Genomic DNA, 14,589 nt, shown 5'->3' on the forward strand with positions numbered 1-14,589 from the left:
CTTGCTGAGCGCAGGAGGCAGAAACTGGGGTTCTAGAATACTGTAGTGACTGTAATGTGTGAGGCGGGTTAGAAGAAAGGAAAAGAGCCACACAAAAAAGCAGCTCAAAAATTATGCAAAGGGATTCCTTTATCGGAAATCCAGTCGTTGACTGAATGCTAAGTAAGCTGCACGTGCCCAAGAAAACATCCAGGAGACCTGAGAGAAAACAGCTGCTAGGGGGTTGTAAGAACAGAGATCCTTGGAGTCACAGAGTGCTGGGAGATTAGAGTTCTAAGCAGACAAAGTAGAGAGATCTTGATGTTTTACTCTGGGCTTTGAGTTTGGATCTCAAAACTCTCATGCCTAAGGAACAGGGCTCTTTTAGCTGTTGAATATGGGAACTCTAGATTCGCCCTAAAAAAGTAAAAAAACAAAGCTCTGACAAGATCCGGCTAATCCAAATTAAAAATTAACTTACTTCCAGAAAAAGAAAAGTCTTAATATTTTAAGTAGACATTTTAAGAAGTAACTTTTTTTAAAGATTTTATTTATTTATCTGACAGAGAGACAGCAAGAGAGGGAACACAAGCAGGGGGAGTGGGAGAGGGAGAGGCAGGCTTCCCGCTGAGCGGGGAGCCCGATGTAGGGCTCGATCCCAGGACCCTGGGACCATGACCTGAGCAGAAGGCAGACGCTTAATGACTGAGCCACCCAGGCACCCCTAAGAAGTAACATTTTAAGAAGACAACAAAATCCAGCTGCTCTGCCATGTAGTATCAACAACATTCAGTAAAACTTACTAGTTGTAAGACTATGCTTTCAGGGATCATTTCTACAGTTTGTTACTAGAGAAGTTTCTCTGTGTAGAGTACCCAAAACCAGGAGGAGGGGGAACAGTGTCCCTTGGTGAGCGAGAAGCTGACTCTGGGTGTTCTTTTTGCAACTGTGCTTTGTCATTGGTGATTGTTCTTCTTGTCCTTCAGAGAAGCTAGAGGGAAGGGATGCCGTCTGAGTAAAACAAACAAAAAAACTTACTAGTTGTGAGAAGGAGGAGAATGTGATAAATCACCAGGGAGGAGACAAAAATAGAAACATATTCAGAGATGGCAGAAATTTTTTTTTAAAGCTTTTATTTACTTATTTGACAGAGAGCAAGAAAGCACAAGCAGGGGGAGAGGCAGAGGAAGAGGGAGAAGCCGGCTCCCTGTCCCAATGACAGAGATTTTTTTTTTAAAGATTTTATTTATTTATTTGAGAGAGAGAGAATGAGAGACAGAGAACATGAGAGGGAGGAGGGTCAGAGGGAGAAGAAGACTCCCCGCTGAGCAGGGAGCCCGATGCGGGACTCGATCCCGGGACTCCAGGATCATGACCTGAGCCGAAGGCAGTCGCTTAACCGACTGAGCCACCCAGGCACCCCGACAGAGATTTTTTTTAAAGGACCTCAGAATAGGGGCGCCTGGGTGGCTCAGTCGGTTAAGCGTCTGCCTTCGGCTCAGGTCATGATCCCAGAGTCCTGGGATCGAGTCCCGCATCGGGCTCCCTGCTTCTCCCTCTTCCTCTGTTGCTCCCCCTGCTTGTACTCTCTTTCTCTGTCAAATAAATAAATAAAACCTTAAAAAACAATAAATAAAAGACCTCAAAATAGCTACTATAGATATGTGAACTGGTAAAAACCATGCCTTCTCCCAAGGAGGCAGCATAGGCTAAAGCTAAGAATATAGGCTGTGGCATCGAGCGTTATGTATACCTGGGTTCAAATCTCAGATCCGACACTTGGTAATTATGTAAATTTTGGAAAGGTATTTAAGTTGTTCAAGCCCTGGTTACTTAACCTTAAAATGGGAAAATGAATATCTTCCTGAAGTTGTCCTCAGATTAAGTGAGATGATGTACAAGGAGTATCTAACACATGAGTAAGAGCTCTGTTAATATTATCCATTATTGCATTTACCATAGCACAGACTGGCTTATTCTACATGTTCAATATCTTGAATAAAGAAAGGAATGAATGAGGGACGCCTGGGTGGCTCAGTCGGTTAAGTGGCTGCCTTCGGCGCAGGTCATGATCCCAGGGTCCTGGGATCGAGTCCCACATCGGGCTCCTTGCTCAGCAGGGAACCTGCTTCTCCCTCTCTCTCCCTCTGCTTGTGCTCTCTCTGTCAAATAAATAAAATCTTTAAAAAAAAAAAAAAGAAAGGAATGAATGATATCAAGCCCAGTGGCACTCAAATCTGGTCTGAATGTTAGAAACCAGCTGGGGTAGGATTAGTGAGCATTATGTTGTCAAATCCACTCAAGGCATCAAGCAACTGACCAAATGGAGAAGGGGTAAGCAACACCTGTGGTCTGGCCTCTTGCAATGAGAAAACAGCCAAGAGCGCCAGTTGAATTAAGTACTCAAGTTACTGGAGCCACTTTAGGGAGAACTGAGGGCCAAATGTGCCCCACCCAGCTGGAAGCACCTTGTTTATCTGCCGCTCTCTGTTACTGATTAACAGTAGGCACCCCCTCTTGCCACACCCTCTTGCTCAAACACAATTAAATTTTAAAATAACATGAGTTTAGGAAGAACCGGACAAAGTGCAGGTACTTGGTCAGTGGTCAATAGGTGGGAATTGGCGGGGTATAAGTAGCAATGATAGCTGGGAATCAGAAAACACTTTGTACCCAGGTACTTTGACAAAGAAATCAGATCCAAGTTCTGCCCCTAGAGTGGAGGAAGATAGGGAGCCTTCAGAACTAGGTGTGGGAATTTGTTTAAAATCCCAAACTCAGGATCAAAACCAGATCACATAGAATCTGAACTTTTTGTGTTACAAACTCTGACCCTCATGGAATCTCCTTCGGCCGTGCCCAAGAGATGTCTGAACCTGAGACGCAGAGTAGGATTGTGAGGAGGGCACTAGAAAGGCAGGTAGGGGCTTCAGTTTTAGTTTGGGCTTTAACACTAGCTCCCTATGTACATTTTATGCTCTTCTAGGCCTTTCCCAAAGTGTCTCCCCAGGATTTTAACGGGTGTTATGGAAAAAAGGGATCTGGTTAACCAATATTTCCCAGTCTATCATATGTGAACCACTGGTGATAGATGAGATGACTCTAGGAAGTTCTGGGTTGAAATTAACCTTTTCCCATTCTAATTAATTTTGGCAAATGATCTAAATTTTCCATTGAGAGCAGTGATATCAAATGCTCTTTAGAATGTATTTTTTAAAAGGTGAGTGGCTTTAAAGAAGAAGATTAAGTCAATAATAGTACAGACTGTCTGCAGATATGGCAAAAGGCATGAAGGTGGTATACAATGACTGAAATTTGATAAAAGTTTTGTTAAGCCAAATTGAACTGGCTTATTTTTCAGAGATTGTGTCGTGTCTATGAACATTTTGCCTCTTCAAGAAGGGATTTGGCATCAAGCCTTTCTTTAATTCATTTGACTATAGAATTTCTCTTTCCTTGAAAGTAGCAAGAGTGTCATGTTGAACTCTTTATCTGGAGATTTCATTTTGGGAAATGCTGATGAGAAATGCTGAGGTGGCTTTTAGATCTGACCTTAGGACCTTGGCTCCTTCTCCTCCCCTATGTTTGATGTTAAATCTTAGAAGACAATTCAGAGATGGGGCTGGAAATGGGTGTCAAAGGAGATTTATAGAATGGCAAAAAGCACATTAGCTTCTAAATGCAATGTGGTATCCTGGATTGGATCCTGGAACTGAAAAAGGCATTAGCTGGGGCGCCTGGGTGGCTCAGTTGGTTGAGCGACTGCCTTCGGCTCAGGTCATGATCTTGGAGTCCCTGGATCGAGTCCCGCATCAGGCTCCCTGCTCAGCAGGGAGTCTGCTTCTCCCTCTGGCCCTCCCCCCTCTCATGTGCTCTCTCTTATTCTCTCTCTCTCAAATAAATAAATAAAATCTTAAAAAAAAATGAAAAAGGCATTAGCTGGAAAAAACTACTGAAATCAGTTTAGTTTAGTTTAGTTTAATACTAGTTAAAACTAGCAACATAGAGTCTGGGGTTTCATTAACAATAATGTGCTAAGGTTGGTTTCTTAGTTTTAACAATGTATTGTGTAATATAAGATGTTAACAATAGGGGAACCTAGGAGCTGGGCCAGCAGACTGTGGATGGAGCTATGGGGTCTAGGAGGCAAAGCCACCAAACCCCGTAACATTTCCTACTCCTTTGTCTGGTCTTGTGCTGCTCAGCATGAAAGGACAAGGGCTAAGGTAAACTCAAGAGCAATCACAAGAGGAAACTCAAGAGGAATCACATTCATTCACCAAACTCTTGCTTAGGCACTTCCATGTGTTTTTGTTGGTACCAAATTTGGCCCAGAAAGAAGGCCCTGGTAACTGCAAAAGGAGGGGCATTTCCCACCCTCCTCTCCCACATTCTGTTCTGGTTACTCAGCCCTCCTGGTCACAGCATAGCCCCTACAACATTCTTCAACTTCAAATGAAATTTAGGGCCAAAGTCCCCTTGGGGCCAGAGAAGGTAAAATTTTCTAGTCCAAGGACCTGAGCATGGTCACCTATCTGATTAGAGAGCTACAGTCAGATTGGGCCATAAAATTGTCAGTGGGTGTTGGTGGACAAGGCAGGTAGATTGGAGGGAGGAAAGTTCTGGCTGAGAGAGGCTATGGTTCTGTAACTCTGCTAACCTTCCCCAGACCCTGTGTCTAGGTGATAAATGGGTGGAGAAGAGAGAGAGGTAACCACTTTGCACAGAGGTAACCTGGCATTTATTACAGGCTTATCACAAAAGTCTACAAGTTATTATATTTCATAACAAACAGTTATTGCAGGCACAGAAGGAAAACAAGACCTAAGGGGAACGGAAAGGGAGAAACAACAAACACATTTTATGAGGGGCCTCTCTTAAGTGCTCTTCTTGGAGAATCCTGGTCCACCTAAAATGTTAACACAGAATCTTCAAGGTAAAATTTATTCTCACTGATACAAATTAACATGAATATATGTAATTCATGTAATTGTTCTCAGGGTAGTGTCAGTGTGGTGGGAAGGAAGGAGAAGGACAATGGGAAGACCTGGTTTGGACAATGCACTTGACTGGGAAGTATGTGGTAAGTGTATTCAGAATCACGTGTAGGCGAGATTTTACAACTGTCTTTTACAACTGGTTAAGGAAATGCTATTGCTTCTTTTTTTTTTTTTTTTTAAGATTTTATTTATTTATTTGACAGACAGAGAGAGACAGCAGGAGAAGAAACACAAGCAGGGGGAGCAGCAGGCAGAGGGAAAAGCAGGCTTCCCGCTGAGCAGGGTGCCCGACGCAGGGCTCGATCCCAGGACCCTGGGATCATGACCTAAGCTGAAAGCAGATGCTTAACCGACTGAGCCACCCAGATGCCCCAACTATTTCTTCTTTCTACATTAATATGTTTCTAGCTATTTAACCAAACCCACTTATTAATTTCAATGCTTTTTTTTTTTTTTTAGGACACAGTTTGCTTTAAATATTTTTTGGGGGGAAAGGACACCACACTTCTACTCAATTAAGAGAAACATTTTTACAGTCTTGAGGTCTTTTATTTTCTTTACATTTATCATGCCATGAATTCATAGGGAATGGGTTCCAGCAGTTCGGTCTCCTTTCCATTGGTTCTCACAAAGTGTGCTTCTCTGGGTGGGGCAGGCTGGCGCTTCAGTTGAACCCAAGTACCTTTCTCTTTGGCTTCCTTCTTTTTCTGATCATTTCCCTTCACACGCTCCAGGAAGGTATCTTGGCTCTTTTTTTTTTTTTTTTTTAAGATTTTATTTATTTTTTTGACAGAGAGAGCGAGAGAGCACAAGCAGGGGGAGCAGGAGAAGGAGAGGGAGAAGCAGGCTCCCCGCTGAGCAGGGATCCCGATGTGGGGCTTGATCCCAGGACCCTGGGATCATGACCTGAGCCGAAGGCAGACACTTAACCATCTGAGCCACCCAGGCGCCCCTATCTTGGCTCTTTGAGTGTTTAATATGCTCAATGCGTACATTAATCCTCTTGGCAAGAATCTTGCCCTTAATTTTTTTGTTTACAACAATGCCAACAACATGCTGAGTAACATTGTAGACTCTTCCAGTTTTGCCATGTTTTTTTTTTTCAGACTTTTTTTTTTTTTAAGATTTTGTTTATTTATTTGAGAGAGAGAGAGAGATTGAGAGAACAGAAACACAAGCGGGAGGAGTGGGAGAGGGAGAAGCAGGCTCCCCGCTGAGCAGGGATCCCGATGTGGGGCTTGATCCCAGGACCCTGGGATCATAATCTGAGCCGAAGGTAGATTCTTAATGACTGAGCCACCCAGGCGCCCCTATCTTGGCTCTTTGAGTGTTTTATATGCTCAATGCGTACATTAATTCTCTTGGCAAGAATCTTGCCCTTAACTTGTTTGTTTACAACAATGCCAACCGCATGCTGAGTAACATTGTAGACTCTTCCAGTTTTGCCATGGTAACATTTGTGGGGCATTCCTTTTTGAACAGTGCCCATTCCCTTGATGTCCACAATATCACCTTTCTTATAGATTCGCATGTATGTGGCCAAAGGAACAACTCCATGTTTTCTAAAAGGTCTAGAGAATATATAGCGGGTACCTCTCCTCTTTCCCTTTGTGTTGGTCATTTTGGCAAATTACTGGAAGATGGCGGTTCCAGCCAAAAGACTAATTTCAATGCTTTTAATCAGTTCTTTTTTAGTTTCCTAGTACTAAAACTGTATCATCTACAAATAATGATTTTTGTTTCTTCCTTTTGATGTCCATTCCTCTAATTTTATTTCATATCTTACTGCATGGGGAAGAATTTTCAAAACAGTAGATGATGATTAATAATAACAGTTCTTGGGGCGCTTGGGTGGCTCAGGCTTAGTTGTGTCATATCCAACTTACAAAATAAGGTATTGAAAAGCATCTTTCACTTTTCCACTTGCTCCCCCCATCCCAGTGTGGTTCAGGCTGCACCACACTTGCTTAAAGCTCCTGGTTTCCCCTAAGTTAGTACCGTCATTGTCTCTCTCCAGCCGCACTCTTGATCATCTACGAGGACCTCCCCAGCCATGTTGAGATGTTCTCCGACATCTCTAAGATCCAGGAGATTGCGGATGGGCTGTGCCTAAAGGCGGAGGGGAAGATGGTCAGTAGGACAGAGGGTACCGTTGATGACTTGCTCATTAGTGGAAATGCCTCCTTGAAGGCTGGGAGTGCGAAGGTACCAAAAGCACAGTCATCCCTGGTGTTAATATTGTCATGAACCATCACTTGCAGGAAACCAGCTTCACAGAAAAAGCCTACAGAAGGTGCATCAAAGATTATACGAAATCAATCAAAGGCAAACTTGAAGAACAGAGGACAGAAAAAGTAAAACCTTTTATGACAGGGGCCGCAGAACAGATCAAGCACATCCTTGCTAATTTCAAAAACTACCAGTTCTTTATTGGTGAAAACATGAATCCAGATGGCATGGCTGCTCTGCTGGACTCCCGTGAGGATGGTGACACCCCAAATATGATTTTCTTTAAGGAGGGCTTAGAAATGGAAAAATGAGGGCGCCTGGGTGGCTCAGTTGTTAAGCGTCTGCCTTCGGCTCAGGTCATGATCCCAGGGTCCTGGGATCGAGCCCCGCATCGGGCTCCCTGCTCGGCAGGGAGTCTGCTTCTCCCTCTCTCACTCCCCCTGCTTGTGTTCCCTCTCTCGCTGTCTCTCTCTGTGTCAAATAAATAAATAAATAAATAAATAAATAAATAAATAAATCTTAAAAAAGAAAAAAAGAGATGGAAAAATGGGGGGCACCTGGGTGGCTGAGTCGGTTCAGCGTCCAACTCTTGATTTCAACTCAGGTCTTAATCTCAGGGTCATGAGTTCAAGCCCCACATTGGGCTCCACGCTGGGCATGGAGCCTACTTAAAAAAGAAAAAGAAGTAGGGGCGCCTGGGTGGCTCAGTTGGTTAAGCATCTGCTTTCAGCTCAGGCCATGGTCCTAGGGTCCTGGGATCGAGCCAGGGATACAATCTCTGTATCCTATTTCTGCGGCCTCCGAAATATGTCTCAAGTTCGTGCACTTCCTGACTCCCACAGCCCTAGTTTGGGCAACCGTCACCCCTCGCCCATTGTTGCAGAGCCTCCTAATCAATCTCCTAGCATCCCTCTGTTCACTTAGGAATTCTTCCAGTTGCAAGTAACAGGATACCCTACTTAAAATGGATTTTAAAATGGGGTTGATTTCCCCCCATATTACAAGAAATCTAGAGATAGACACTTATGGCTTTGCTTCAGTCCATCTGTCAGGGTTGTCATCTCTATTAATCTTGGCTTTTTTCCTCAGGTTTTTCTCATGAGATAAGGCATCCCATCAGTGTTCAAGGGCAGGGAGAAAGCAGAAAGGCAGCGCCCAAACTTCTCCTAAGTATGGCCAAAGTGTTCCCAGAATTCTTTGGGAGACGTTCCCTTATCTCTTTAGCCAGAATTGGGTTCCTGACTCCCATCACCACACCTAGCTGCAAGGGTGGCTGAGAAAATGGGAAACAGGATGGCTCAGAGCTGGGGACTGCCAGTTTTTATATGGCCCTTGAGCTAACAACAGGTTTTATGTGTTCAAGGGGTTGTTAAAAAACGAAAAACAAAAGTGAATACCTAACAAAAGCCGTATGGCCCATGAAGCATAAAGTATTTTTTATCTGATTCCTTATTGGAAAAGTTTGCTGACCCCTGAATTAGATCAAATATAATTTCCTAAAATGTAAACCTCATTTGATCCTTCCTCAGTTTAAAAATCCTTCAGGGTATCCGAAGGATGAAGTGGATTTTAGCCTTACCCTTAATAAGCCCTATGAGGTTCTGCCTGATTTTGCTTACCTTTTCTCTCTATGGTCTGGCCATCCTAGACTATTTTTTTGTAGGTTCCTGTATTATTTTCCTATTGTTCTTGTAACAAATTACCACAAACTTCATGATTTAAAACAACATAAATGCATTATCTTACAGTCCTGGAGGTCAAAAGTTCAAAATGGGTTTTTCTGGACTAAAATCCAAGTGTTAGCAGGACAGTGTTCCTTCTGGATACTCTCTGGGAGAACCTCTAGAAAAGTTCCCTTGCCTTGTCCAGCTTCTGGAGGCTACCTGCCTTCCTTAGTCCATGGCCTCATTCTCCATTTGCAAAGTCAGCACAGCAGCATTTCCAAAGCTCTCTCTGACTTTGATCTACCACCTCCCTCTTTCAAGTAAAAGGACTCTGTAATTATACTTGGCCACCAAGACAGTCCAGGATAACTTCTCCATCTCAAGATCCTTAATTTAGTCACATCTGCAAAACCCTTTTTGTCAGGTAAGGTTCCATATTCACGGATTTCGGGGATTAGGATGTGATCTTTGGGGGCCATTATTCCACCTACCATAGTGCTTCACACTGCCCAGCTGGGGTCTTTACGTTTGCTCTTCTCTCTCCCTGAGAGAGCTTTTCCCTTGGCCTGGCTAAACCCAGATTATCCTTCAGCCCCAGTCTAGGTGACACTTCCTCTGGGAAGTCTTCCTGGACCTCATTGACATGTGTTTTCAGCGCTCAGTACTTCTCCATCTTAGCAATGATCACACTATTTTAAATGGCTTGGTTAGGCTTCAGTTTCCCCCCACAACACCACAAAAGGGCAAAATCATGTTAGTTTTCCTTGGTGTTGTATCCTCAGCATGGTGTCTGTACATAGTAGGTGCTCAACGCATATTTGTAGAATGAACGAATAAACGAACAAATGAATTTCTGAGAGAAAAAGAACTCTGGAATGCCAAGGTTCTAGGCTTTTCTTTCAGGGCTAGCAGGACCACAGATGCCTAAAGGAATGACCTGGTCTTTCTGGAACTCTCCTTGGCCCCTAGTAATAAAGTCAAATGGCAACATGAGAGCCAAAGCTGTAGAATTTCCCGACTAGTATGGTCCAATCAGACCTGAGTCACCAAATGACCTGAGAAGTTTGAGTTATCATCAATTTATAACCCAGCCTCATTTACCCATACGGCCTTCGCCACGCTCCTTTCTCCCACCTATAGCACTACTTATCACTGTTGCAGAGCTCCTTACCCTCCCTGAGATCAGTAGATTAACCCCAGAAACCGTAATTATGACCTGCAGGGCCATTCAAATGCCCCTGATATTTCCCTATTTGCTCTTTCTTGAAGGAGTCAGGAAGGCAGCCTTTGAAACCAGCCCCTTGGCTCTGGACACAGATTGCCATGCCTTCTGATCTTAGTATTTCAGAGTCTTTATCAAATGCCTGCTTGTGTAGATATAACCACAGTAATAGAGCCAACCTTGGATGGACTAATATGACAGACTGATTAGGAGTCTGATAAACTCTGAAAGATTTCATGTAGATCAATGACTCTCAACCGTAGCCGCTCATACTGATATTTTAAGCGATGCCAATATCTAGGTCCCACACAGAACATCTAACTCAGAATCTCTGGAGGAGGGCCTTGGCACTTGTTGTTGTTGTTGTTTGTAAGCCCCCCTGGGTAGAGTGACCAACTGTTCCCATCTCCCCAAGGCTATAGGATTTCCTTGGAAATGAGACTTCCAGTGCTAAAAACAGGACAGCCCCGGGCAATTCAAGTTGATCACACTGTCAGGAGACGCTAATCTGCATCTTGGGCTGAGAACCACTGAGACTGTTTCTGTGGGTCAAGAAGGTGTATTATGGTTGCACTATTGTTTTCCCCAACCCATATTATGATGGTAAGAGCAATGAGCAAAGATCTTGATTTGAGTCCTGGCTTTGTCACTTATCAAGCGACCTCTGACAAGTAACCTAATCTCTCTGAAACTTGATTTCTTCATCTGCAAAATGGTAACAATAAGACCTACATGACTGAACGAGCCGTGGTTCTGTATTGCAAACAACAGACCCCACTTCTAGTTAATTTAACCAGAAAAGGAATTTATTAGAAGGAATTGGATAGTTCAGAGACTCACTGGGAAGGCTAGCACATACATAGGGAAGGTCTGGTTAGGATAGCACCAGGTGCTGCTGTCCGTGGCTCAGTGCTACCAGAACTTCATGAATAATTTCTAATTGGCCCTGAGACTTTGCAGTCCTTCTCTCAAGAGTCAGTGTTCCAGGCTGAGCATTTAATTGGCTGTGCTAGGATATACTGCATACTCCTAACTTCTTGAGGTTAGGGAGAGGGCTGTTTAAAACACTTTTAAGGAAAGCCTGTGAAAGCCCTTTAAAGGGTAAAACCCCATGCTTCGGGGTTCTCCATTCTGGCTGTAAGTAAGATTACACGGGGAGCTTTTAAAAGATCAGAATCTCAAGGGTGGGGAAAGGGAAGTCTTCATTTTGGATATACTCTGTGATCCTTAATCTCACTGAGTCTGAGAACTATTGTCCCAGAGAAACACCTGGTCCTTCTCTATATTGAAAAAGGTTTGGGGAGGTCAGAGAAACTCTTTTCCTTCTACTGTTCCTGAGACAAGATGACAAGATAAGAGTGTTTTGAAAACAAATCCTCACTGTTTAATGCAAACAACAGCATAATATCATAAATACAAAGAAAAATTATTTTACAGTGCCCATTTGTCTGGTGATAGATCAAGTCTAGTCATAGACGAAAATGACTGTCATGACTTCAGAAATACATGTTTGCCTCTGATTCCCTGATGTTTATCCTTCATCTCTGTTTTCCTTTCCTGGTTAATTTGCCCAAGACATATTTTGGGGATGTGATAGAGATTGCTCTACCTTCAGGGAAGCTTGGCTACCTGGTAGGAGCCCTGAGTCTACTAAGGAAGAAAGCAATTCTCTCCTGCAGAACCAACTATGCCCTCAGGTGCCTCCCAGAATCTCACGGTTGGAGGTGTTGCCAAGATGGACTCAACCTCTTTCTAAAGACACCACAGGCCCAGGATGAGTTTCTAAGTGGACGAAACTGACCCATATACCTGGGGTTCATTGTTAGTATATACTAGGGGATTATAAGTGTATAAGATTTATTCTAGTGGATATGATTACATGATATCAAATCAAACAGGTAAAGAGAGAATGAGAACTGTCAAAAATCCAGACATAGTGAAATTACAAGCACCAGATCAACAAAATGGTATTTAGTAAGAGCTTATTGTGCAGATATGAACAGTTTGCAAATTGGGAGCTTTCAAATACAAAACTGATATGAAGCTCAGAGGCAGGAGGCTATAGGATGGCTTCTAGAATGAAAATGAGGAAGTTGTTTAACCTTGACAGTGATTGGTTATTACAATTGGGGATTTCCAGACAGTAGGGGATTGGTGAGAAGTGATTATTTGATGCCATTTTTAGGAAGCTGATCTGAGTTTCTATTATGATTATCAGACACATTTATAAGAAATAACCTAAGTTTCACCTATGTTCATGAATAAGCTAGATTTAATTTTGCTTACTTGGCTCAAGGAATTCTCAAGTTTGGTCTCCATTTTGTATTTACCTTAGGAGAACAAAAGGAGTTGGATGTTCTTTTAGAAGTATTTCTCTTGAACCATAGTATGGTAAACAGATGAATTGTCCTTCCCTATTCTAAGAAAATATATTTCTACTGAAGCACTTAGGACTAGCCATCTCAAATCAGTATATTCTTTCCTCTGAGAGCTACTGAGGAAATACTGGCAAATCATTTATGTCTAGATTTTTCCCCTGCTACTCCAGGCAGACCAAAATCTACCTTTACCAAATCTCATCCCTAGTATAATTCATGTTAGAATTAATAATAAAAAAATACTCTTCAATTATTTTCCTCTTAGTCTTAGATTGTGGTTTCCCTAAGGAATTTGAAAGCATGCTTTGTCTCCTCAAAAATATTTATCATCAAATTTGTTCAGAGGAAGATTGCTTTTGGGGAGTATTTCCACAAGTAGCTAATCTCAGGCATTTCATATTGATTTTATATTGTATATAGATTTATTTAGATTTAGATATAAATTTTCCTGAGTATTACTGAATTTTAGGGGTACCATTATTTGGGTCTTTTTGCTTTAGGTGAACTGTCTTATGATTGTAGTTTTGAAACTGTTACTATAAAAGGACTGTTTTTATTGTTGAGAACTTGGGGAAGAGAAAAGATTAGGGAAGTAAAACTCCACCATTAACAAAAAAACCCATACTTAATATTTAGGGTGAATTTCTCTTTTTTTTCTTAATTGAGACAATGCTATATATTTAATTTTATATTCTGATGATTTCAACTGTTAGGAAATGTTTTAAGAGATTTTGAAATGGAGGCAAGAAAAGGAACGTAAAAATGATCCCTTAGTGTCCTGTTTACTACACTTCTCCACTGAGAGGTAAGTGATGCAAATTACTCTGGCTCCTAGATATGGAAATTTCTTCTGTGGGTGGAGGGATAAGATTTCCAAATCCGTAAGTAGATAAAGTCAGTTTTGTATCTATTTGTAAATTCATTAAAGTATTCCTGATTGACCTATTCCTATGGGATTCTCTGAATTCTTGTTTGAACTGGTTTTAATACCTTACCGGTTCCCTGATTAATTAATGAGTGAAATTCAATGTTTGATGAATGGTCTCTTTATATTTACGTGAGAGTCATGATTTTGTCTTTTAAAAAAATTATCCTAACACAACTAATGTTGAATCATACACATTTTTCCATTAACAATTATTTATGAATAGATGTTTTAATGACTCTATGATATGCCCATCACGTGAATTTAAGACATTTTTTTCATTCACTTTCTGATGTCCAAATGTTCTTTACTCTTGCCACGTTTTCAGTATTACACTGTTTACAACTTTTCCCTTAAAAAATAAAAGAATGTAATGAACATCTTTGTGCCCAAATCCTTGTCCACATTTAAAATTTTCCTTAGGATAGATTGCTAGAAATAGATCTACTGAGCTGAAGGATGTTAATACTTTTAAGTCTCTTGAAAGATATTGCCAAACTGCTTTCGTATGAGAGATGCTTCTACCAGCAATGGTAAGACAACTCATTAAACTCTCACCAACATTTAACATTATCACAAAAAGCTTTGGGAAGAAAGTAACAAATGGTATCTTGTTTTAGTTTAAAATAATTTTTAGGGGTGCCTGGCTGGCTCAGTTGGTAGAGCATGTGACTTTTGATCTCAGGGTTGTAAGTTCAAGTCCCACTTTGGGTGTCTTAAAGTAATAATTTTTAAATTTTATTTATTTATTTAAGATTTTATTTATTTGAGAGAGAGCACAGAAGGAGAGGGAATGGGAGAAGCAGACCCTCCGCTGAGCGGAGAGTCCGATGTGAGGCTCTATCCCAGAACCCTGAGATCATGACCTGAGCTGAAGGCAGACGCTTAGCTGACTGAGCCACCCAGGCGCCCCTAAATTTTATTTTTAATTGTGGTAAAAACATATAAAATTCCCCATCTTAACCATTATTATTGTTGCAGGATTTCTTCTCCTTCAGTGCCTGTGGTTCTTGGTCATGTCGCTTTAAAGAATGAAGAGGTAGACCAGTGAGGTGGGTAGCAAAGCATAGTTTATTGAGTGATAGTAAGGTTTATTTAATGAAGAGTACAAAGCTCCTGAAGAGGGAGGGGACCCAAGAGGGTCACCACCAAGAGTTTCTAAGTCTAAGGGTTTTTATGGGCTTGTTGGTGG

At 41.8% G+C, this 14,589-nt stretch overlaps 1 protein-coding gene, 1 non-coding gene and 1 pseudogene across 2 annotated transcripts; 2 read left to right on the forward strand and 1 right to left on the reverse strand.

Moving 5' to 3' along the window:
* Nucleotides 1-789: 789 nt before the first annotated feature.
* LOC115944864 (small nucleolar RNA U3) lies at nt 790-996 on the forward strand. The gene has a single exon (XR_004079362.1). It is a non-coding gene; the product is annotated as a small nucleolar RNA U3 (small nucleolar RNA).
* A 4,479-nt stretch (nt 997-5,475) lies between these two features.
* Nucleotides 5,476-6,626, reverse strand: LOC145722162 (large ribosomal subunit protein eL21-like). The gene is made up of 2 exons (XM_081823731.1): nt 6,280-6,626; nt 5,476-5,707 (listed from the first exon to the last, which is right to left on the reverse strand). The coding sequence occupies exons 1-2, from the start codon at nt 6,598-6,600 to the stop codon at nt 5,546-5,548; spliced, it is 483 nt and encodes a 160-aa protein (XP_081679857.1). The 5' UTR covers nt 6,601-6,626; the 3' UTR covers nt 5,476-5,545.
* Nucleotides 6,627-6,992: 366 nt separating this feature from the next.
* On the forward strand, nt 6,993-7,534 carry LOC102733605 (translationally-controlled tumor protein-like; annotated as a pseudogene).
* Nucleotides 7,535-14,589: the final 7,055 nt, after the last annotated feature.

The sequence above is a fragment of the Leptonychotes weddellii genome, chromosome 6 (genome assembly GCF_054177405.1).
Source record: "Leptonychotes weddellii isolate Sample4059 chromosome 6, ASM5417740v2, whole genome shotgun sequence".
In the NCBI taxonomy this organism is placed as follows: Eukaryota; Metazoa; Chordata; class Mammalia; order Carnivora; family Phocidae; genus Leptonychotes; species Leptonychotes weddellii.